Here is a 25,332-nt window from a genome sequence, read left to right as displayed (position 1 = left end):
TACAGGAATATATTTCTGCTACTATCACACCTATATATGTCTAGGTGTGTATATAAATATATGTATGTGTGTATATATACCACTATAGACAAGTTCAGATGTTTTGCCTGCCTCAAAAGAACCCAAAAAAATGCCAAAAAAAACGCTAGCGTAAAAAAAAAAATGCCCAGGTGTGTTTTTGCTGGCATTTTTTGGGGGGTTTTGGAGGCTTCAAGTTCAGATGTTTTTCCTGACTGCAAAGAACCCAAAAAAATGCCTGCTTTTAAACCGGCAAGGTGTTACAGCAGCGAAGCCAACCCCCTGAGCTGAAAGTGTTCTAATACAAACAATCTTTTTTTTTTATGGTTCTGGACATGCTACAGAGCTGAAACTTCACATGTACACTTTTTAGACCCCCCAGATACGAAATCCAAAGTAAAAATCAAAAAATCTCTTTTTTTTTTCAATGATTGGCTTTTTTTATCAAAAATGACAATTTTTAAGAACTTTTTTTGTGTGATTTTGTGTCTGGGGGGTCTAAAAGGTGTACCCGTGAAGTTTCAGCTCTGTAGCATGTCCAGAACCAGAAAAAAAAAGGATTGTTTGTATTAGAAAACTTTCAGCACAGGAGTATGGCTTCTCTGCTGTAACACCTTGCCGGTTTAAAAGCAGGCATTTTTTGGGGTTCTTTGCAGTCAGGAAAAACATCTGAACTTGTGTATAGTGGTACTGTGCACAAGTTCAGATGTTTTGCCTGCCTCCAAAACCCCCCCAAAAATGCCAGCAAAAACACACCTGAGCATTTTTTTTGGACGCTAGCGTTTTTTTTGGCATTTTTTTGGGTTCTTTGCAGTCAGGAAAAACATCTGAACTTGTGTATAGTGGTATATATACACACATACTTATATGTTTATACACACCTAGACATATATAGGTGTGATAGTAGCAGAAATATATTAGTGTAAATGATTTCATTAGCGCAAGCATATATTTCTGCTACTATCACACCTATATATATCTAGGTGTGTATATAAATATATGTATGTGTGTATATACACCACTATACACAAGTTCAGATGTTTTGCCTGCCTCAAAAGAACACAAAAAAATGCCAAAAAAAAAACGCTAGCGTCAAAAAAAAAACCTTCTGGAATTCAATTCGGGACACGATCACAAAAGACCTGAATATAGATATCCCCTTCTCACCCGCCCTATTTCTACTTCACTTTACTAAAACCCCCCCTCATAGATACTGCAAATCCCTCCTACCCCACCTTCTCAATGCAGCCAAAGCATGTATCCCACCCCACTGGAAGTCAACTGATCCACCTACAAAACAGGAATGGCTAAATAGAGTGGACAAAATTGCGAAACTAGAAGAGTTGATAGCCATTGCCCGTGACAGAACAGATTCTTATGCTAGCATTTGGGCTCCCTGGACCTGGTTCCGTGGATCTTACTCTCCAGCTCCTCCTTCCGACATAAATGTACTACCAACTTAACCCACAAATAATGACACGTGATGCAACTATTGCTGACACCTCGAACTTACTCTATTTCACCTAAGGATTCTTGGCTAAACATGCTCCTGATCCTTTCTACCCGACTGGGCCATGAGCCCCTCCCGCCCCTAAGCAAGGGAAGTAGTGGGAGTGGGCTTCGGACCCATCCTCAGTTGATAACCTACCAACCTTGATACTCATCAAGTACTTGAGTTGCTAATCCTCAGATTTATTGACCGTTTTGGCCTGGAGGCGGAAGCCGCCGACTCCTGCCCTTCACCCCCTCCTACCCTACCTGACTCTCCCTCATCCCCACCCGTTTACCCTTCCTTCCCTCCCCCCTCTCTTCTTCCCTTCCCCTATTCCACCCAAATAACTCTTCCTAAATTTCATTGGGAGTTGGACCCTGCTCCCAGGGAAGCCAACTCCCTACAGGAACATACTTTCTCAAATACGATCATAAAAATGATCTCTTTATGACTTTACCTTTTCCAAAACCCACACTAAAAACTCCATTAAGAATTTTTTGTTTAATCTCCACACGTTATTTCTATATGCCTAAGGGCTGATTCACTCCCACAATAATTTCGATTAGACATATCACCATATGCCCCTACTCGTCCGTTCTTAATGGTTGTGTTTCAAAGCTGAACGGAAAACCATCCCTTGAAAGAATGATTTCCTATTCCTCCGTTCTAGATGCATTATAAGTTACAGAGTGTTCTGAATTACTGTTACCCACTATGTTTCAGCATGATAAGCAATATTTGTGCTATGTCGACTTTCTATGCATGATTTGTTATGTTTCTCATGTACACCATGCTGGTTAAAATCAAAGTTGTTGATACCTTAATGTCTCTTGTGCCAAGAGATTGCATGTTCTGTATATTTTCTGACAATTTCTAAATAAAAAATTTTTTTGGAAAAAAAAAAAAAAAATGCCCAGGTGTGTTTTTGCTGGCATTTTTTGGGGGTTTTTGGAGGCAGGCAAAACATCAGAACTTGTGCACAATACCACTATACACAAGTTCAGATGTTTTTCCTGACTGCAAAGAACCCAAAAAAATGCCTGCTTTTAAACCGGCAAGGTGTTACAGCAGCGAAGCCAACCTCCTGTGTTGAAAGTGTTCTAATACAAACAATCTTTTTTTTCTGGTTCTGGACATGCTACAGAGCTGAAACTTCACATGTACACCTTTTAGACCCCCCAGATACGAAATCCAAAGTAAAAATCAAAAAATCTCTCTCTCTTTTTTTTTTTTAATTTTTTCAATAATTGGCTTTTTTTATCAAAAATGACAATTTTTAAGAACTTTTTTTTGTGTGATTAATAGTTAATGGGGCATGACCCAGAACCCTAGGCACTTTTTAGGGGAATGTTTATTGGGTTTTAGGGCTTAAAAATTGTGTTTTTTGATTACCGAAGTTCGGGTCCCATTGATTTCAATGAGGTTCTGAAATCCGGGCCGAACTTTCGGGAAGTTCGGATGTTCTGGCCGAACCGAACTTTTCAAAAGTTCGATCATCCTTAGTAATAATGAAACCCCTGCTACCATGGCTAGTCCTAGTATGGATGTATACATGTGAGAGCCTCAGTCAATGCCACTCCTCGGCCATGCTCCCTGATATGTTTCGCCTCACCCACCGGTTTCATGCTTAAATGTTTTTTGTTCACTGGATATGTTTTTTTTTTTTTTTTTATGCTGCTTCCTTACTATCCTGAGTGCCAATGGGGTCCTACACCTCAGCCTGGAGTGGTACTACCACCGCTATTGGCCTTAAGATGACTGCATGTAACTTAAGTTTTGGCATAGTCCCCTGTGTACCTTGGTTAGCTTCCCTGGAGTACAATTTTGGGTTTCCCCAAATTTTCCTCTGGTTCTGTGATGTTCTCATTGGAAGGCTGTAGCAAAAAGTTTTAATTAGTTGAGGGAACCTAGAAGCATGTGTCCAGGTCTGGGGGTCCATTGGCTGGAGGAGAAGTTTACAGCAGTTGGAACATGGGTTCAGGCACCTTGTTGTGCCCACTACATAGGGTTGGCCTTTGGTGGGCCTTGACTCATACTACAAAGACAATCAAGGAGACAATAAGCTAGAATAGGCGGCATGAAAGGCCAATCCATTCAAACTCATACTACAGTATAAATTTGTTGTCATTTAGTTTGAATCACCTTTCAATTTATGATATTACTCACGGACTCCTTTGAAGTGAGTAATCTTAGAATTAAAATTTCTGTCCAGCTGACTCAGAGAGTCACATGATGGTTTCACTCGGACGATACAAATTATTCATCATGTCGCATTGTAATACACAGGTTACCATCTGACTGTACAACCTCTTTTAGATTTGCCAGCAACTATGTAGTGATAGGGTTCACATGATTGCATGCACATGGATTGGGTAAATTAGTTAGGTCCTCATATTAGATTTTTAGATTAGATAGTTTTGGTAAACTATCACAAGTATCACACGTATGGTGACCCTTACAGTATATGTATACTCAAAACTGATCATTCTTATTTTTTTTAATAGAAATCAGAAGGCTTAATACTCCTATTAATAGCAGGACAATTGAATTTATGTCCACAATGCAGGAAGGGGGTCCTGCTGTTTCTTACAATGGGACTTTAAAAAATGAGGGCCATTCTTGTGTAAGAAGAGAGTCCTCATGCTTCAATAGGGGATCTCCAAGGTTCCTATTATATACAGTTACAATGGGATCATTACCAGTATGTAGGCAGTCCAACAAAATCCTTCTGTTTTACCAGTAAACTTTAATATCTGGTTAGGCTTCTGCAAAGCCAAATAATACTTATTGATCAATGAGTATTGATGAAATAGTGGATGAAATGTAATTGATTATTATTTGTACCAGAACTTTCAATTCCATCCAATTTAAAAAAAAAACAACCTTATGCAGCGTTCGACTCATCATAAAAAATATACCCATTTCTGAAAACATTTATCTATCTCCTAATACATTGTATCTGTTTGTTTCTAAGTCAATAAAGGACAAATCAGTAAGACTGATTTATAAAAATGTAAGATTTTTTCTGTCGGGAACAACCAACCAATAATCAAAATGAATGGCGCTGTGACCATGCCCCAGGAGATTTTATTCATATATTTTGGTCCTGTTCTGTAATCATGACCTATTAGGCACAAGTACTCTCTGTGGTGAATGAGATCGTTGGTGTCTCTATTGTTCTGTCTCCCAAAATTTGCCTGCCGGGGTTGGTGGAGGAGCTGGTGCCAAGGGTTGCCGAAAAGGACCCTGATTGGCCTCCTTCTATTTTATTCGAGAAAAACGATCACCCTATGTTGGAAAAAACAGACTCCACCTTCTCTCTCCCTTTGGAAAAAGTATGTCAACAATGTGTTGCCCCTCTATAAAGACACTTATCTACAGTGTGGGCTAACTCATAATTGTGCAACTTTTCCTGTGATTTGGGACTGCAAAGTCACATAACAAGTCGTACTCCATGATTTCCAATGAGTACCGTTCATATACGCGCAATTTTAAGTTGCAACGGCTTCAAAGTAGTCCCTGCACTACTTTGGTCAGACTTCAATGCGTTTTGAGGTCCATTGACATAGGTGTGACAGTAGTCACCGTCCCTGGGAGTGAAAGACAGATACTTAATGGTTTGGATTGCTTCAAATGGGGTCTGTGTTTATACTTATGCTAAACTGTTGGCGCTATATAAATCCTGTATAATAGTCATAAAAAAATAATATTGTGTGTTGTACTTCAATGTCAGAGACAGACTCTCCCTATTGTTTGTGTATTGAGGTGTGATGTGGATTCTGTTAAGCCTGTCTGTCCCATTGTTAATTGTTAATGAACTCACATATTGTTCTGTCCAGATGGCTAGATAATTAGTTCAGGTTAATTATTTTTCTGTATACAATTTCATCTGCATATGATATTGTAATCAGGCAACCCTTGACCTGATGGGGGTAATCTGATCAGGAGGCGGGTGTCCATGCTGTATATAAACTGTGTGTGTTGTTCAATAAAGGAGAAGGTTACAAAACGTATATAAGCTAAGTTGTCGTATACTGACAAAAGCCCACAAACACAGTGTGGGTCGCAGTTCAGTTACAAGAGGCATTGCTTCAAGTCCAGTAAAGATCGTGGGAAAATTGCATCAAAATTGCAACAAAATTGCTGTAAAAATCATGACAAAATTGCACAAATTTTAGGTCTAGTGTGAAAGGGGCTTAAATGGCTGGCAGAACCGTCCATTGAAACTGCTGACTAAAGCTGGATACACACTATCCAACTTTTGTGGTTAGATTTCCTTCAGATTTACCTTTTCTATGTAGTGCAAGGGCCTGGCAGATTGTATACAAATTGAAAGTGTTTAGGTTTGACCTCATATTATATGGTGTGGAGGTCATAGAGGTTGGGTCCTGGATGGTTGTTACATTGCACCAATATTTGGACTGTGGTCCCTGTAAGGGAAGTATGGGATCTCAGAAAGGCAAGGGTTAAGCCCTCTCCCAGGGAGAACAGCTCCTAAAGACAGGAAGTTGTGTCAGTGGGTGTGGAGAGTAGGAGCTGGTGATACACCTGGGAGACTGAGCTGTGAGAAACAGGAGTGTGTTTGCATGCTGCATGGTGGCCGGATACAAGCTGCTGCTTGGCACGATATACCTGGGGTAAAACCCCTGCAAAGAGCTGGTATTGTTTTATAATTTCCATTTTGTGCTGAAGTTAAGCGGACTTTTAAGTTATACCTATTTTCTGTTGGCTGCTGGAAGCTTTATTTCTGTTTTGAAGAGAATAAAACACTTCTTGATTACGTTTACCCGGCTTGTGCATGTGATCCCTTGGAGCTATCTCCCCCAAATATCACAACTGGTGTTTCGGATGCGGGCAGTGCATTTAAACCGAAAAAGCCAATTTGCAAAGTGACCTTAAAGAGACAGTGTACCCATTTGCATGTCGTGGGTGAAGTCTTTGCATACAGCAGAAAAAGACATGGAGGAGGTTATCAAGGCGCTAATGCAAGCCACTGTGTCCCAGCAGCAAGCCTCCATAGAAGCGAACCGTCGCCATGAGGAGGCTATAGCAGCTCAGCAGGTAACTACCCGCTTTCTGGTCACCCATCTTACAGCCCAGCAGGAGGCTACACAAACGCAGGTGGCGGCCTTAAAGGAGGCAGTACAACAGCTAGCTCAAGGACGAGAGCAAGTAGCTGTTGGCCCTGGCAACCAAATAGCCGGGAGAGCCAGCCATGTTTTACAGAAACTGACTCCAAATGATGATGTAGAAGCCTTTCTGTTTACCTTTGAAAGGATAGCGGAGCGAGAGGGATGGCCCCGTGACCAATAGGCTGGCATCATCGCCCCCTTCCTTACTGGTGACCCGCAAAAGGCTTACTTTGATCTTCCAACGGAACACATCAAATACTATGAGCGGCTGAAGGCTGAGATCCTGGCCCGCCTAGGGGTGACTACAGCCGTTAGGGCCCAAAGGGTGCACTGCTGGAGGTACCAACCTGACCGCCCACCAAGGTCTCAGATGCATGAACTGGTGCAGCTGGTCAAAAAATGGCTGCAGCCAGAAACGTTGTCTGGCCCACAAATGCTGGAACGGATGGTGATGGACAGGGACCTGCGGTCCCTGCCGGATGACCTGCAACACTGGGTAAGCCATGGAGACCCCGCAACAGTCGACCGGTTGGTGGAGTTGGTTGAAAGGTATACCGTGGTGGAGGATCTGCTCGGACCTGCCAGTCGACGGGAATCCACATCAAGGGCAGGACGGCCAGCTGCAGCATCCAGGAGGGGAGCCCTACCAGACCCGGGAACCTGCATCCCTACCTCAGTTTCGCCAGATCCGCGGAGATCAGCCCCTGGCAACCGAATGGGAGACCTACAATGTTGGCGTTGTCGATCCTGGGGCCATACCCGGGCGCAGTGCCCGCTTCAGGAGGAGCCCATGGAATGTGGGGTGGGCAGGAGAGTCTCCTTCTATGCCCAACTATCATGTACCACCCATCTCGATTTAACCGCAGGACAATTTGAATGCGAGATTTGGGTGAACCACCTTCCTGCCGAGGCGTTACTGGACCACTGGTCCACGCTAGAGTGATCGGGAGACTCGGCCCTGTGAGTAAGACTCTTCGGGTAGTTTGTATCCATGGGGACACCAGGGAGTACCCCTTAGTACCTGTGACTGTTTCTTATGGTTGCACCTCAGTGACACAGGAAGTAGGGGTGGTAAACAGCTTAATCCACGATATCATAGTGGGGCGGGATTGTCCACTATTCCTTGAACTATGGAACCAGGTGCAGAGTGGACTACCTGGATGGCCCAGAGAACTAGAGACAGTGGGGTCTGAAGGGCTAAAGTCTCAGGGGTCCGGTCCAGAACTGCCCACAACACACCCCGTTAGCCTTGAAACACCTAAGGGTGGTACTGGTATAATAGAAAATGTTGATATGACTGATGACGTTCATGTTTCAGGTCTCAAACCTGAGTTGACCCCTGAGGGGGGGAAGACTCTCTGTTACAGGTCATGTTGGGGGAAGATGAGGAGGAACTCTCCCCACTGCAGATTCCCCTTGGGGAGGCTGAAGGGGAGGTTTCCCCTAGACCAGTACACCCAGACTTGGACATATCCAAGGGGGCATTTAGCTCCGCCCAGTTACAGGATCCCTCTTTAGTCAATGCCCGAGAACAGATTTCAGTGGTGAATGGAGTCCCACAAATACCAGGGGCATAACAAAAGTTTCTGCACTTTGCGTTCATTGGGGATTTGCTCTATCGAGTGACTGAAAGCCGAGGGGAAATTATTGAACAGTTGCTGGTTCCCCAGTCGTATCGGCGAAAGCTCCTCGATTTAGCTCACAATGACGCATTAGGCGGACACCTGGGGGCGGAGAAAACAGAGGCCAGAATAACTGACCGATTTTACTGGCCAGGCGTGAAGGCAGAGGTAAAGAGGTACTGTGCTTCCTGCCCCACGTGTCAGTTAACAGCACCAGTGTCACACTATAGGAACCCCTTAGTTCCTTTGCCTATAATTGAGGTCCCGTTTGAGCGGATTGCTATGGACCTGGTGGGGCCCTTAGTAAAATCTGCGAGGGGACACCAATATATATTAGTAGTATTAGACTACGCAACCAGGTATCCGGAGGCAGTCCCATTACGGAAAACAACATCCAAGGCTATTGCCCGAGAGTTGTTCCATATGTTTTCACGCACTGGGCTACCCAAGGAGATCCTGACGGATCAAGGTACCCCGTTTATGTCTAAGGTGATGGCGGACCTCTGCAAACTTTTTCAGATCAAACAGTTGCGAACGTCCGTCTATCACCCACAGACAGATGGCCTTGTTGAGAGGTTTAATAAGACCTTAAAATCCATGCTAAAAAGAGTGGTCCAGAGGGACGGCAAAGATTGGGACATGTTACTCCCGGCCTTGTTATTTGCCATCCGGGAGGTTCCGCAGACCTCCACGGGTTTTTCACCATTTGAACTAATGTATGGGCGAAGACCCCACGGATTACTGGATATGGTGAAGGAAACGTGGGAAAGTGAGTCCTCACCACACAAAACTGTGGTGGAGCATATTTCCCAAATGAGAGAGAGGGTGGCAAAAGTAATGCCGTTGGTAAGGGAACACCTCGAAAAGGCACAGGATGCCCAGAGGAGGGTGTATAACCGGTCCGCCAGGATAAGACAGTTCCAGGTAGGAGACCGGGTAGCTGTGTTAATACCCACAGTAGAAAGCAAATTCTTGGCCAGGTGGCAGGGTCCATTGGAGGTGGTGGAAAAAGTTGGTGATGTGAATTACAGGGTACACCAACCTGGGAAGAGGAAACCCTACCAAATCTACCACATGAATTTGCTAAAACCCTGGAGAGACCGAGATCAGGTATCCGCTGTGGTAGGGGTCACTGTAGAGGACCCTGCAGGAGTTGAGCTAGTGCAGGTCGCTGCCACCCTGACTAAGTCCCAAAGCCAACAAGTGAGAGAATTTCTGCAAAGAAATAAAGAGAAGTTTTCAGGATTGCCAGGTTTAACCAACATAATTGAGCATGACAGTGTTACAGAGCCCAAGGTAAAAATCCGCTTAAAGCCCTATCGCATCCCGGAAGCATATAGGAAAGCGGTGTCTGAAGAGGTAAAGAGAATGTTGGAACTTGACGTCATTGAAGAATCGCAGAGTGAATGGTCAAGTCCTATCGTTCTGGTACCAAAACCCAACGGCACTCTGCGATTCTGCAATGACTTCAGAAAACTTAATGAAGTCTCAAAATTTGACGCATATCCGATGCCCCGGGTAGACGAATTGATTGAGAGGTTGGGTCCCGCCCGGTACATTACCACACTAGACCTTACCAAAGGGTATTGGCAGATTCCCCTCACCAAGGAAGCCAGGGAAAAAACTGCTTTTTCCACGCCAGAAGGCCACTGGCAATATAAAAGAATGCCGTTTGATTTACACTCTGCCCCAGCCACGTTTCAAAGGTCTATGGACAAAACATTACGGCCCCATGGACGATACGCTTCAGTATATCTGGATGACATTGTCATTTTCAGCACTGATTGGGAGTCCCATCTATCTCGGGTCCAGGCTGTCCTAGACTCTTTGAAAAGAGCAGGGTTTACTGTAAACCCAGAGAAGTCAGCTGTTGGGATGGAGGAAGCGAAGTACCTGGGGTACATTGTGGGTAGGGGACTAGTAAAGCCTCAGCTGAATAAGATAGAAGCCATCCAGAACTGGCCCCGCCCCCTAACAAAAAAACAGGTCAGGGCCTTTCTGGGCATAGTTGGTTACTATCGAAGGTTCGTCCCCAACTTTGCTACTATTGCGGCCCCATTGACGGACTTAACAAAAGGGAGGAAGTCTGTGATGATAACATGGAATGCAGAGGCCGAGGAAGCTTTTCAGAAACTTAAAACAACATTGTGTGAGCATCCGGTGCTAGTAGCACCAGATTTTTCCAGGGAGTTTGTAGTACAGACGGATGCCTCGAATGCTGGACTGGGTGCTGTCTTGTCGCAAGTGGTCAATGGGGAAGAGCACCCCATAGTTTTTCTCAGTAGGAAACTGACAGCGGCAGAGAGAAACTATGCTGTGGTGGAGCGGGAGTGTCTCGCTATCAAGTGGGCACTAGACTCTCTGCGCTACTTCCTACTGGGTAGGAAGTTTCGCCTGGTGTCGGACCATGCCCCATTGACTTGGATGCGACAAAACAAGCAGACCAATGCCAGGGTGACGAGGTGGTTCCTGTCCCTCCAGGAATTCAACTTTATGGTAGAGCATCGGCCCGGGAGACAGCATCAGAATGCCGATGCGCTCTCCCGAGTCCATTGTATGGTGTCTAATGGTGCCTCCAACACCTCCGCGTTGAGGCAGAGGGGGGGGATATGTGGAGGTCATAGAGGTTGGGTCCTGAATGGTTGTTACATTGCACCAATATTTGGACTGTGGTCCCTGTAAGGGAAGTATGGGATCTCAGAAAGGCAAGGGTTAAGCCCTCTCCCAGGGAGAACAGCTCTTAAAGACAGGAAGTTGTGTCAGTGGGTGTGGAGAGTAGGAGCTGGTGATACACCTGGGAGACTGAGCTGTGAGAAACAGGAGTGTGTTTGCATGCTGCATGGTGGCCGGATACAAGCTGCTGCTTGGGACGATATACCTGGGGTAAAACCCCTGCAAAGAGCTGGTATTGTTTTATAATTTCCATTTTGTGCTGAAGTTAAGCGGACTTTTAAGTTATACCTATTTTCTGGACTGTTGGCTGCTGGAAGCTTTATTTCTGTTTTGAAGAGAATAAAACACTTCTTGATTACGTTTACCCGGCTTGTGCATGTGATCCCTTGGAGCTATCTCCCCCAAATATCACAATGGTTTTGGTAAGTCTAAAGGAAAAAGTCTTCAGAAAATCTTATAGTGTGTATGGCCCATAAGAGATGCATTTCATGTATTACCTGCCAGGTTAACTCTAGGCCAACTTTCCTTGAATTATAGCCTACTTAAGAGCCATCGCATAGACTATTTCTCTTGAGAGCACGAGCCATACTAGTCATTGGTTACATCTTGCCACAGCACCTATGTAATCCCTGCTTTTAGTATACTGTAATGCCTTACTAGTGCCCCTGCGTGGGCCTATTGTCTGGAGCCATAATGGTCGTTGAATCATTATAAGTTTGTGTACTTGTGTTTGCTTGTTTTTATATACACAATAAAAAACATTCTAAAAGAATAAAAATAAAAATAATCAAAATGAAACTGCTATTTTTATAGTTCAGGTTTGCAAATATAAACAGTATTTCGTTTAGAAAATTGCCCTTTTTTCTGGTATTTAAAAATGCTTGTTCTTCTTGTTTCAGTTATTGCCAATAAAGAAAAAAAAGAAGCTGATGTAACGTTCTAAAATTCCATCAAAAAATATCTATATTAGATCTTAACTGCCTTTTTTATTTTTGTAAACAAAAAGTTTATGCTTTGCGCAAAATGTACATTACAAAAAAATGTACACAGAATATTCTGTCCAGTTCACAGTCTCTCACAATCAACACAATATGCATTTGTCTTTAATATAAAGAATACTGAAATAAAACAATAATTTACAAATATATGATAAATATATGGTGGATAAAGTGACTGAAAAAAGGGGAAGATAGGATGGTGCACGATGAGGGCAATAGAGAAGAATTGACAGGAGACTATTTAGTCAGATTTGTGTTTATAAACTTAGAATGGAGCTTTGGATGGAAACTTGTGTTCTTATTGGCTACTTTGTCATCATCATCTTTACATGAACCCATTGAAGGTAAGTATTTAATCTGTTGGTGAAGAATGACGGCGGGTTTCCTTGGCGGGTTTTCTTTTGACGATCAGACTGCAGCTGGCCAATCACACTTTTCTGTGTAAGGTTTCTGTCATTGTAACCTCCCCATCTGTGCACTGTTCATGAAGTCAGATCATGCATTGGAGATCTCCGGTCTCTGTATTTTGATCTAAAAAGGAGAGGAGAATCACTTAGTTTTGGGTAGTAGCAATAAAGGCTCCTTGAACCCCTAGGGAAAGAGAGCCTAGAGCAGTGATGGCGAACCTTGGCACTCCAAATGTTTTGGAACTACATTTCTTATGATGCTTATACACTCTGCAATATATTTGAGCATCATGGGAAATGTAGTTCCAAAACAACTGGGGTGTCAAGGTTCGCCATCACTGGCCTAGACTAATGAAAGCACAGCTAAGTGGGTGTTATTATGAACACGGATAAGGTTAAAGAAGCTTCTTTGTGATAGGCTACCATGGCATTGGGTGAAGTGGTTGGGCCTGAACTCCAATACGGGCTACAATGAGGTATGCATCACCAACATGAAGAACTTCAGCCAGAGGCGTAACTAGAACCTTCAGGGCCCCCGGTGCAAGAAACCATGAAGGGCCCCCCGGACCCCTGGCCCGGGGCCCTTCCCTTCAAGCCTGGGCTCTTTCCACTGATCCTGGGGCCCTTTACTCTCATTGGGCCCTTTATTATGGTCCCGCAGCAGGACCCTTTCACAAGTTCTGCAGTGGGCCCCCTTCCTGCCATCTTGGGGCCTCCCCACGGTGGTGGAATGCCAGGGCACAGTTGCAAGTGTGACCTTTGCAATCCTGGAAGTTCACCCACTGGTGCCAGTAGTTTTTATTTTTTGGTATTTTAATTGTATTATTTTTTTATAATTTTATTCAATTTTTTTACAATGTCACTGACTATGACTCTGTCCATTCAGAAAAGGAAGGAGCTGGTAAATGACATATTTACCAACCCCTTCCTGGTTCTCTATTGTGACACATCCCCTGCAGCAGACGGCAGGAGAGGGGAGGGAGCACAGTGGGGGGGGGGCAGCACAGTAGGGGGGGGACCAGGGGAGCACACAGGGGCCCAGAGACAGCAGAACACAAGTGAACTGGATAGGAGGAGTGGTGGGGGCACCATACAGAGGAACCAATCACCTCCATTTTCCTCCTGCAGCTACAGGAGGAAAAAGGAGGACAGTGATTTCTCTACATGCTGCCCCACCACCCCTCCTGTCCAGGTGTACAGGGGAGCCGCACAGGCAATTGCAACCCCTGTAGTTACGCCCCTGACTTCAGCCCTTTAGAGGAGTTATAGAATATTGAAAAGATAACACAGATACAAAGTATTTAAATTCTCACCCAAACACTCTGAAATTCCAAGCTAAACATTGTGGATACAAATTTGCTATTCCGGGTTACCTCTTGCATTATACATATTTTTTATGCCATCATGTAAAGTCTGTCCACAACATAAGTGGGAGGCAAAGAATGGGTGCTACCATCTGGAGGAAGTGATGTAACCATTTTTCACAAGGATTTCTTTATAGGAATGACATTGCTTTATTCTATGCCAAGAATTTACTTTGTAAAATGGCAGTTCTATCCCCACCAATCCTGTCTCTGCTCTATTATTAGCCACTTGCTGCTCATTTTACTATATTCAACTGTCTACAAATGAGAAGTGAGAGCATGGGGCAGGACATCAAGGAGTCACACTGTTTCATGCCAAGTTGGTCTGTGGCTCTACAAATATGGAAGTATAGTGATGCACTAGGAATGAGGTAAGTAAAGCCTATAAAATCTGAGCTGTACAGCTAGAAGAGCTGAAACCAAGAGGTCGTAGAGATCCCAATGTCCTACACTGTGCTTGCATAGCAGCTGAAAGACTTTTTTTAAAAGCCCCAAAACCCAGGAGTTTGTAAGTGTGCACCCATGTACTATTTTTAACTTGCAATTTTAGAATGTTTGCATTGAAAAAAGTTACATTTTAATCTTGGCCCTTGGAAGAGCAACAGGATTAAGGAAAAACTTTTATTTTCTATAGCAAAACCATCTCTATATACCTCCTAACTATCTGAGAAGGGAGAAAGGAACTTCTTTTAACACAGAATATTTAGGCATTGGACACCGTGACCCCCACATCCCCAAACTGCAAGAATAAGCCCCCATTTGGGTTTTTTTCACAATTAGTGTTCCTTTATATCAGCATGTAAATCTAACTAGCAAGTGGTGAATAAAAAGTTTAGTGCAAGTTTAACAACTTTGGAAGTCAATGCTACATTTTTTTATACAGAACACTTCATCGGAGTTTAAGAAATGGGACATCTGAGTAGGAATGAGAGGAAAGAGGAGTTTGGTTCCAAATGAGGAACAGTCCCCTTATATGAGAGCTATGCCCTCTTGCTCTTCCCATCAGATATATTTCGCTTCAACTTAGACCTTGGATTATTGGACCCTCTCCCAAATACAAGAGCCTATCACAGTCAGTGTTTTAGCCTTTCCATCAGCCGGCCTTGTGGTTCTGTGCATACACAGCTAGCTCTGCCATTAAATACAGGGTGTAGACTCTGCTTGACGATTGTTTTAGGTAAGAAGATGGGGTAGTCATTTAGGTTGGGTCCTCCAATGAAAAGGCCACTTCCCTACGAGCATTAAAGAAGTCATGGCTACCTTTCAAGGGCAATAGCATCACCAGTATATCACCAGCTCATGTCTAAGGCTTCATGTACACGGGACGTTGTTAAAAGTCCCTTTGAATGCTGGAATTTTTAGGATGTTTAAAACGTCCGTTAGGTCGCCGTTTGCACCCGCGTTTAGCGGGCGTTTGTGTTTAGAACCGTTCCTAGAGGTAAAAAAATTATTCCCCTTTAAAATGGAAAAACGCGAGCGCTAAATGCGGGTCATCGCGCTTGGGTTTTTGCATTTAAAACGCCGGGAAACACGCGTTCGAATGCAAATAATTGCTTTCCAAAAAACGTCCCTGAACTCAACTGCCTGCAAATGACTGTAAATGACCCTGTGTACATGGACAGATAAGATAACATAGAGGTGGGTTCAGGGGCTTCTGAAAAAAACGCCCAACTGCTCCTAAACGGCCATTTACAACGTCCCGTGTACATGGAGCCTAAATGTCATTCCAGAAATAAAAATGTCTACAATCAGCTATGAAACCGGTAATTACCTCAACTGTTGTGTTTATATTCTCCAGAACGGGTTTAAACTTCTCCCTTGAAGAAGATGAGTAGCTGTTCTTGGATGAGTCTGTAAGAGAAAAGAAATGAGGCAGAACTGATTATTTACTTAAATAAAAATTAAAGTGAAATTCTAGGGAAAAACATGTCTTCCTTGATAGAGTGGGCAGGGATGAAATGCTTTTCAGTGAAGTTTGTGTGCCCTTAGGAAAGATGTTAGTTCACATTCTGTCCAAGATAAAACCAGGAAATGGGAAATTATATGAAATAAAAAGGGAGTCTGTCCTCCTCCTGCAGGGTGATACAGACAGAAGGGAGCTATGAGTCTGTCCTCCTCCTGCAGGGTGATACAGACAGAAGGGAGCTATGAGTCTGTCCTCCTCCTGCAGGGTGATACAGACAGAAGGGAGCTATGGGTCTGTCCTCCTCCTGCAGGGAGATACAGACAGAAGGAGGCTATGAGTCTGTCCTCCTCCTGCAGGGTAATACAGACAGAAGGGGGCTATGAGTCTGTCCTCCTCCTGCAGGGTGATACAGACAGAAGGGAGCTATGAGTCTGTCCTCCTCCTGCAGGGTGATACAGACAGATGGGAGCTATGAGTCTGTCCTCCTCCTGCAGGGTAATACAGACAGAAGGGGGCTATGAGTCTGTCCTCCTCTTGCAGGGTATTACAGACAGAAGGGGGCTATGAGTCTGTCCTCCTCCTGCAGGGTAATACAGACAGAAGGGGGCTATGAGTCTGTCCTCCTCCTGCAGGGTAATACAGACAGAAGGGGGCTATGAGTCTGTCCTCCTCCTGCAGGGTGATACAGACAGAAGGGGGCTATGAGTCTGTCCTCCTCCTGCAGGGTGATACAGACAGAAGGGGGCTATCAGTCTGTCCTCCTCCTGCAGGGTGATACAGACAGAAGGGGGCTATGAGTCTGTCCTCCTCCTGCAGGGTAATACAGACAGAAGGGAGCTATGAGTCTGTCCTCCCCCTGCAGGGTGATACGGACAGAAGGGAGCAATGAGTCTGTCCTCCTCCTGCAGGGTGATACAGACAGAAGGGGGCTATGAGTCTGTCCTCCTCCTGCAGGGTGATAAAGACAGAAGGGAGCTATGGGTCTGTCCTCCTCCTGCAGGGTAATACAGACAGAAGGGAGCTATGAGTCTGTTCTCCTCCTGCAGGGTGATACAGACAGAAGGGAGCTATGAGTCTGTCCTCCTCCTGCAGGGTGATACAGACAGAAGGGAGCTATGAGTCTGTCCTCCTCCTGCAGGGTGATACAGACAGAAGGGAGCTATGAGGTCTGTCCTCCTCCTGCAGAATAACACAGAAAAAAGAGAATTTGTTTGCAACTACCTACCTCCATCTGTTTCAGACAGGTTTGTGATCCCGCGATCTGCATGCCACTGGCTATCATTTTCTTCACACCAGCTTTCTTCTTGATCATTCGCAAAAGGATCTCTGGTAACACAAAATATTTGAAGAGTTTAAGAGAACACTGCATACAACATCTTAACCCTGGTCAAGTATTATGATGGTATAAAAAATGCATAAAAAAGTTTGTCTTTTTTCTAAATCTGTGCTTTTTAATTTTTGTAAAAGTATATATGTATACTGTATATATATTTTAAACTAACAAAAAAAAACAGGGGAGAATATCGGGAAGTGGAGGGGGGTTGCATGAAGAGGTCATAGCTGAAGAGGGGTGAAAGTGAGATGTGGTTAGGGAATGCAGAGGTAAGCAGCTATGGAAGAAGGCTAAACTCTGCACTCTGGGCGTAGTGCACCCCTGAGCTCTACAATCTGTATGCAGCGAACAACTGAACTCTGCACTCTGTATGTAATGCACTCCTAGTATTTAATGCCCCTAAAGACCCTTCCACTGTTAGTGAAATTTGACCACAGCCACTATTTGATGTGGCTTTGAGGGTGTGTGTGTGTGTATGTGTGTGGGGGTGGGTTTGGGGGGGGCGTCGTGGTTGAGTTCCTGCACCTAGTTTCTGAGAAAAAATGCCCTAACTATATCTAAAACATTTATGCCTATTAGGATATAGTGAAAGAACAAAAACAACACACAGTACTCACAATCGTTTTTTGTCTTTACCACGTCTGAACAAGAAGAAAGCCACAGCAATTAAGGCAAGGAACAGGACAGCGATGGCAGCTCCGACTCCTCCATACAAACCAGCCTTCAGTATGGGCCCATTACAGTCGGAGTACATATAGAGGTAGATGTCTGTCTGAGGACAGCTGTGCAAAGAGAAAATAAGCCAATGTTATTACAACAGGAACAGGAGTACTTGCAACCAGTGATGGGACAAGGTCATCAAGTACTCAGGGTGAAAATGTTAAATTGCACCCCCCTCCCCCTGATATAGGTGCACCAGATCATCTTCTGCAGCTAGGATATCCTTTGGACATAATATCTATTAAAAATCCAACGTGTTTCAGGAGTTTTACTGGGTTTCCTAAAATGTTAGGCAAAAGGTAGATGCAAACATAAGAAGGTAAAGACATTCAAAACAAAATTGGCTGGTGAAACCAGTGAACGGAAAAGGCTCTGTGCACTACCACAAACTGTATGACAGGATACTTACCTTCCACTGTTTGGATCTACCCTTGCCTAATGTTAATAAGCCCTTATAAAGGGCGCCCATAGAAATGCCAAAAGGAGTTGGCTTTTAATGAAGACTCTAAACCATAAATTATATCTAGACTTCAGTACTTGTCAGATGCTCAACTCCTTTTATTTTTGATACACTGATTCAAGAGCCTTACAGTGGTGATTGTTCACCCAAGAGCTGGCTCTTGAACGTTCCTGCACCACAATCCACTCTTCAAGAGTGAATTAAATCATAGTATAGAATTCACAGCTATATAACTTCTATTCTCCAGATGACATTATCACCATGGTTGTACCAATACTACTTCTTTTGGCAATTTATGCAACACGCCCCCCTCCCCCCCAAAAAAAAGGCCAAACCTTGAAGTAAGTAAAATACTTACAAGCATGCACGACCAGTTTGATTCTGGATTTGACAACTTCCTGTGTTACAGCTTATGTATTTCTTAGATAAAGGATCACAGTCAGATATGCAGGTCAGTCCATCGGTGGAGAAGTACGGACTATAAAATTCTTTGAGGCCAGGGGGAAGTGTTTCAATGCAGAGTTCTGTGAAGACAAGGCATACTCAGGCTACTACTGATGTCAGAAATATATACAGTGGCACACTTAAATTGAACTGATGGAATATCTTACCTTTGGCAGTTAGAGGTTCTACTCTTGTGATTTTCAAACCTTCTTTAGAGATACAGAATCCAGCTATATGGTAAAATAAGGAAAGATAGTAAACAGCAACAATCCTCTTGTGGTTTGTTAGCATTATATAAGGCAGCTATTTGCTTATCATGACTAAATGTGTGTATACTGTAGATAATGGTAATTTCCATTTTGACATCACCAGATTAGTCTATCTGAATGGAAGAGCACTGGAGCCAGGTATAGAAAAGAAAAATCTCTTACAATTTTTAGATGATGTCTTAAAGTCCTCTGGGAAAAAAAAAAAACCATCAGAATTCTGATGACATAATATGTCACAATTATGGATAATACCCTGGAGCACTGTAAGAAAAAAAAAATCTAAAAGGCCTCTAAGATAATAAGTTTAAATTGAAAAATGATAATATCTCAGGATTCTTAAATGTTAGAATTCTGACATATTATTTCAGAGTGCCCTCAGATAGTGTCTCAGAATTCAGACATACTCTACAACTCTACTAGGAATTTAGACATTTAGTTGATATACATTATTTTTTCATGGTTCTAGTGCCCTTCCTTACATTACTTATAACATACAGATATCCTGTGACAATAAAAACAAGGGAACCCCCTCTGTTTTTGAAGGTGTAGGCTCCAGAACCACCATCATACAACACTTGTGTCTAATTTTTAATAAGAATTCCAGGTATGGCATTTTTTACATAGTTACAGTGGTCCAGCTTGGACCAAGACAACTATGCATTTGCCATACCTGAGGGATCTCTATAGAAGCTGGAAATTACTGAAGTAGACACCATTACTACTGTGATCTCCGATTGCTTTTGGATCCCATGCCAAGTGGCTGCCCTGCTGCATTCTGAACACAGGAGATCAGCCGTTCAGCATGGGCACCATTTAGAGAATACTTTGTATTTTCTCAGTGAATGCAAGGCATTCTCTGATTGGACAAGGTGGAGAGTCTGACATTGTAACCTGCTTCTCCACTTCATCCAATCAATGGTTGCTTTGCAATCATTGAGAACATGTAAAGCATTCTTTTTAAAGGTACCTATGCTAAGTGACTGGCCTTTTGTATTCAGTGATTTCCAGCTTCTAGAAGGATCCCACAGGTATGGTATATACATAGTTACACTGGTCCAAGCCATCCTCTAGCAGGAATTCAGATTACAGCAGCAATAAAAAATGAATTTTGAGATTTGGAGGAGGCTGAGAACAGTAGAAGATCCTTATTTGAGTTAAGAATACATACTTAGGGTTAGGGTTAACCCTAGGTTTAAACCGAAGTTTGGGAGAATGCAAACATTCTTAATTCGCACTCTCTCAAGATTTACCCTCTCTCCTGTTTACCGTTTTTAGTGTGAGTGAAAGAAAATCCCAAATACCGTTTTGTCACCAGAACAGGAATAGAAGCTAAATCTTCCAAAGAGGACACCAGTTCTGGTGACAACTGGGAATCCCCTCACTTTGGAGGGATTTCCCTTCACTTCCTTTTTTGGCTATGTGTAGTGCCCTTTTAGAGATACTACTCCTCCTCTGGGGATGTTAGTGGGTGGGACCTGTGGCCTTTATTATTAGCTGCAGGTGGGCCTGAGGCTGAAGGGAGCATGGGAAAAGGTCACCCCTGACAAACAGAAGGTAGATCTGTGATCTCTACCAGGGACTACAATGTCCTAAGGGGTATACAATGAAGGCAAGTTTACTATGTGGTGTAACGATACTCACTTGATGTCTCAACCATAAAATGTTTACTAAAACCCACCTCTGTGTTATACAGCCACCTCCTCTTGGCCTCCCTTCCTAAACTATCTTCCTTCAGGCAGTGGCGGCTGCGGAACATCCTGTACTTGGACAATGAAGACTAGGAAGATGTTTGGGGTCACCCTTTTCGACATTTGGTCTTCTTACAGGACAGGCTTATCCAATTTAAAATTGTCCACAGAGCCTATATCACCCCAGGCTGTACAATTGGATCCTTCCGTCTCCCAGGAATGTTGGAGGTGTAATCACTCTCCTGGGGATTTCTCCCATATTTTTTGGGAGTGCCCTGTGGTCAAAGCTACGGGGGGAGGTGGTTTTCGTTATCAATACATTTGCGCGTACTTCCTTTGTGCATCTATGCAAATTTGTTTGTTGGGCCTAGTGGAGGACTTGGTACCCACTGTAGCGGAAAGAATTATGATAGGTCTTCACCTTTTCTATGCCAGGAAAGCTTTTGCTATGTCCTGAAAGAAAATTACCCCCCTTCCCTATGCTTCTGGAAACATTTGGTAAATGTTAACCTACTGTTGTACAAAGACAAGTACAGACATGTCTGAGAAAATACAATAGAGTTTAATCAAAATGGTTAGAGGACCGTTCTACGGACTTCATGTTGTATGAGGTTTAAAGATGATAAGACAGGTATGTGCATATCCTATCTGGAGAAGCAGTGGGGCCAGCTTGGAACCGCTGTCCAATCCAGGTCCCTTACGTATGGGACAGGAAGTGAAGAGAAATCTTCCCAATGTGACAGTTTTTTCATTAGTTCTACTTAAAATTAGAGATTTCCCATTTGGAGTTTTTAAAGTTCATGCTGCTTTTTTCAGAATATGCAACATTTTTAGCATAGAGTTGAGAGCTGGAAGCCACATGAAATCACAAGCTCTGGGCATTTCTCTAAGCCTGCACAAATGTAGATAAATATTCCAAAATCAGATGCTCCCGGGCAATGATGTACTGTGTAAAAATGTTGTGACATTAAAACACTTCCCTGTGCAAGAATCATTGTTTGAATTGAGGATCAAGTCATCCCTTACAACCTTTTTAGTTTTTATAATTGGTTCTAAATGTTAATATTGGTTGCAGGGTGTTTATTTGCCATCCAGTGTTTCTTACTGCTATGGGAATGGTTCTAAATACCATTGACTGCGGAATCTTCAAATTGATTGACTTATTTTACTCGCAGATAGAAATACTTACAGCTTTCATTTGTGCAATTTTGTAGCATCTCTAATTGTTCTGTTAGTGTCTGCAATGCTTCGTCATATTTTACGGTCACATTCAAATCTTCTCCTAATTGTATCCCCATACTGACGTCATGTTCCACAAACATATCGAAACTCGGTACATCGGCGCTTCTTCTTTTCCTAGCTGAGCCACTTCCAGCCCTAATAGAGAAACACATAGAGCAACTGATAGAATCTTTATTTATATTATTCTGAATGCAGTGGGGTAGGTTTCTAAAAGGCAAATAGGCTGATCACTTTGCAAAGGAATTTGCCCCAGGGATTGATGAATGAGGCAAAGCTCTACTGTCTGCCATCATTTTTACCCTGTACATACAGTAAATGGGTATTCTTTGCAATGTACAGCTTTGCCACAATCACTAAGCCCTGGTGCAACTTCCTTTACAAAGCAATTGGCCTATTAGCCTATTGGCCTATTAGCCTTTAATAAATCAGCACCAATAGGAGATTGTCGGAAGGTGGGGAGCCCAGATTTGGCCTTTAAAGTTTCATGATTTGCTTGAACACAAAACTGTTTGGGTTTTTTTTTTACTAACAGCTTCAAACATTTTAAATGCTATGGATTGCCATTAAAGGATATACAGCATATTCTAACCTAGAGATAGTGAGTAGCCTGCTTGCTGCTGCTGTTTTTGTATTTACTTGATATTCCCTTGTAGCTCATGCCAACCCGTTGGCCACAAGGTGCCCTTCCACCACTAGGGGGGATTTAAAAGTATAGGAAAACTTTAAAATCCCCCCCCCCCCCCCGTGTGACTAAGCTCCATGCCTTGTATCTCGACATCTGAGCTCTTACGCCCCAGGGATGGGAAGACTTGCCTAATCATATTACCACTGCGATTGGCTGTCAAAGTGGTCACATGATTGGGAGCCATTTCTGCCAGCTCCCAATCATCAGTAACAACTAAGAGATGTCATTGACATCTTAGTCTTTGTGTCATTAGTACAGTGACAGTGCATACTTTTTAAGAACTGATTACTATATTAGTGTCACTGGTTGCCAAAAAGTGTCAAAAGTGTTAGTTAGGTGTCCGATTTATCCGCCACAATATCACGGTCCCACTATAAGTCGCTGATCACCACCATTACTAGTAAAAAATATAAAATAAATAAAATATCCCATAGTTTGTAAACGCTATAAATTTTGCGCAAACCAAATAATATACGCTTATTGGGATTTTTTTTTACCAAAAATATGTAGCAGAATACATATTGGCCTTAACTGATGAAGAAATGTGATTTTTTTTTTTTACATTTTTTTAAATGGATATGTTTTAAAGCAGAATGTAAAAAATATATATATTTTTTTCAAAATTGTCTGTCTTTTTTTGGTTATAGCGAAATAAATAAAAACCCCTGAGGTGATCAAATGCCACCAAAAGAAAGCTCAATTTGTGGGAAAAAAAGGACAAAAATTTTATTTGGGTACAGTGTCGCACAACCGCGCAATTCTCAGTTAAAGTAACGCAGTGCCGTATCGCAAAAAAATGGCCTTGGTCTGGGGTAAAATCTTCCAGAGGTGAAATAGATTACAATTCTGTTGGCTTTTCAAAGACTTGTGTAGGCAATTAAATGGAAACCTATAAGAAATGTTGAGGTTATCATTGCTGATCGCATAATAAACAAAACAAAACAAAACAAAAAAATGAAAAAAGGGAAAGTGAAATAGAGGCGATAAAGTAAAAGTGGAGGGCTGAAGAGCAAAAAAGCAACCTGGATTTAGCGATAGTGGATGGAAAAAAATGGAAGAGAGGCTGTCCTTGTCTTGTGTCTATAGAATTCTGATCAGGGTGGAACCAGCAGTTTATTTATGCTCCAAACTACCCTTGTACCATTTTTAGGATAATAATACTATGTCACTTTCTATGAGCTTCTAAAGCAAAGTTGTGGTAACTCTTACCTTATCTGTATAATCTCTACTCCGATATACCCATCAATTTTCAAATAATGGATGTCCATCTATAAAGGAAAACAGAGAGAAAAAGTAAAACCTTTATATGTAGACAATATTTAAGGCATATGATTCTGAGCTGTAACCAGATGAATTCCATCCACCAGTAACAATGCAATTGAAAGCTGTTTTCTGATTCACGTTTGTCTCTTTGCATGAATTAAATATGGAGTCAGGGCTGCCATCGGGGGGGGGGGGGGCAGCCCATACCCATGTAGGGGGCCCAGGCTTTCTGAGGGGCCCAGACCACAACCAACCAGTTGTTACTGGGTCCAATCTCCACCAGAGCATCCTGCCAAATACCCAGTCAGTGTCCCTGCTGCCACAACTGCGCTGCTCAGCAATAGCGCAGGCTGTGCAGAAACCAGAGCTTGCCCCTCCCTCAAGCCCCAGCATTCAGAGGAGGAGGAAGTTCCTCCTCCAAACTTATCTGGTCCCAGTTCCCAGCCTTCCAGCTTCTACCTGTCCTGGAGCCACCTGCTGCAATGAGAAGGAACAGATCCTGATGTAAGCTGGGGTCTGCACAATGCTCCCTCCTCCCGTTCCACTACCCCAACTATTTTCCTAAACCTCTCTACTCTATTTAACCCACTCTGCTTTTCCCTTCCAACTTTGGGGACCCTTTTGAAAGGGAATGGGCTCTAGGGACCAAGATTTAAGGGGAGACTTTGGGATCCTAATGTAAAGAGAGACTTTGGGGAGCCTAATGAAAGTGGGGTCTCTGATGTGAGGGCGAACTCTGGGGACCCTAATTTAAGCAGGGGGAACTCTGGGGACCCTGATGTAAGGGGGGAACTCTGGGGACCCTGATATAAGAAGGGACTCTTGGGACCATGATGTAATGGGGTATGACTCTGGGAACACTGATGAAAGGAGAGGGACTCTGGGGACCCTGATGTAATGGGGGGGGGGGCACTTTGGAGACCCTAATTAAAGGGGTAAACCCCGATTAAAGGAGTCCCAGGCCTCAAGCTGTGTAAGGGGCCCTAACATTTCTGATGACTGCCCTGTATGGAGTATAGGTCTTAATTTATAATTTTCCATTGATGCCATTTAATGAAGAAGAAAACATTCTGCTACTAGTGGGAAATATTTAGTAACTAATCTATGACAAATGAGAGCATTCAGTGACCAATGAGAATCATTCAGATAACTAAGGAAAGATTTATGGACTATTATGAAACTTTTAATGATTTATGGTAACTTTAAGCAACATTTAATGATTTATGGTACCATTAGGCAACATTTAATGATCAATGGTAACATTAAGCAACATTTAATGATCTATGGTAACATTAAGCAACATTTAATGATCTATGGTAACATTAAGCAACATTTAATGATCTATGGTAACATTAAGCAACATTTAATGACAGAGGGTAATGTTAAGCAACATGCAATGACCAATGGTAACATTAAGAAACCAATAGAAACCGTTTAGTTATTTAAGGGTTAAGGTTAGCATTATGGTTAGGGGCTATTGTATAAGCCTACCCCCTAATTATAAAAGGGGGGCATATGACTTCCAATCCATAGTGTCTTTGTATTGAAAACTGGTAAAGGATAGGGAAGTCCTATAAACAGCATAGGGAGAGATTAGGGTCAGTGTCAGGAATATG

The 25,332-nt window shown here is 43.0% G+C and overlaps 1 protein-coding gene across 1 annotated transcript in view; it reads right to left on the bottom strand.

Annotated features, from left to right (window-relative positions):
* Positions 1-12,430: 12,430 nt before the first annotated feature.
* Positions 12,431-25,332, bottom strand: part of LOC309554686 (uncharacterized protein) — a gene marked incomplete at both ends in the record, with an annotated part of 30,492 nt that continues 17,590 nt past the window's right edge. The window contains 8 exons of the mRNA XM_082256392.1: positions 12,431-12,466; positions 15,478-15,557; positions 16,838-16,938; positions 17,563-17,727; positions 18,484-18,649; positions 18,737-18,799; positions 21,716-21,903; positions 23,663-23,721. Coding sequence (XP_082112518.1) covers positions 12,431-12,466; positions 15,478-15,557; positions 16,838-16,938; positions 17,563-17,727; positions 18,484-18,649; positions 18,737-18,799; positions 21,716-21,903; positions 23,663-23,721 — 858 coding nt within the window. The remainder of the gene's footprint in view (positions 12,467-15,477; positions 15,558-16,837; positions 16,939-17,562; positions 17,728-18,483; positions 18,650-18,736; positions 18,800-21,715; positions 21,904-23,662; positions 23,722-25,332) is intronic.

Source organism: Pelophylax lessonae, assembly GCF_965119305.1.
Source record: "Pelophylax lessonae genome assembly, chromosome: 4".
Classification (NCBI taxonomy): Eukaryota; Metazoa; Chordata; class Amphibia; order Anura; family Ranidae; genus Pelophylax; species Pelophylax lessonae.
The sequence above is the reverse complement of the archived record's forward strand: the minus strand, read 5'-3'. Positions and strand labels throughout refer to the sequence as shown.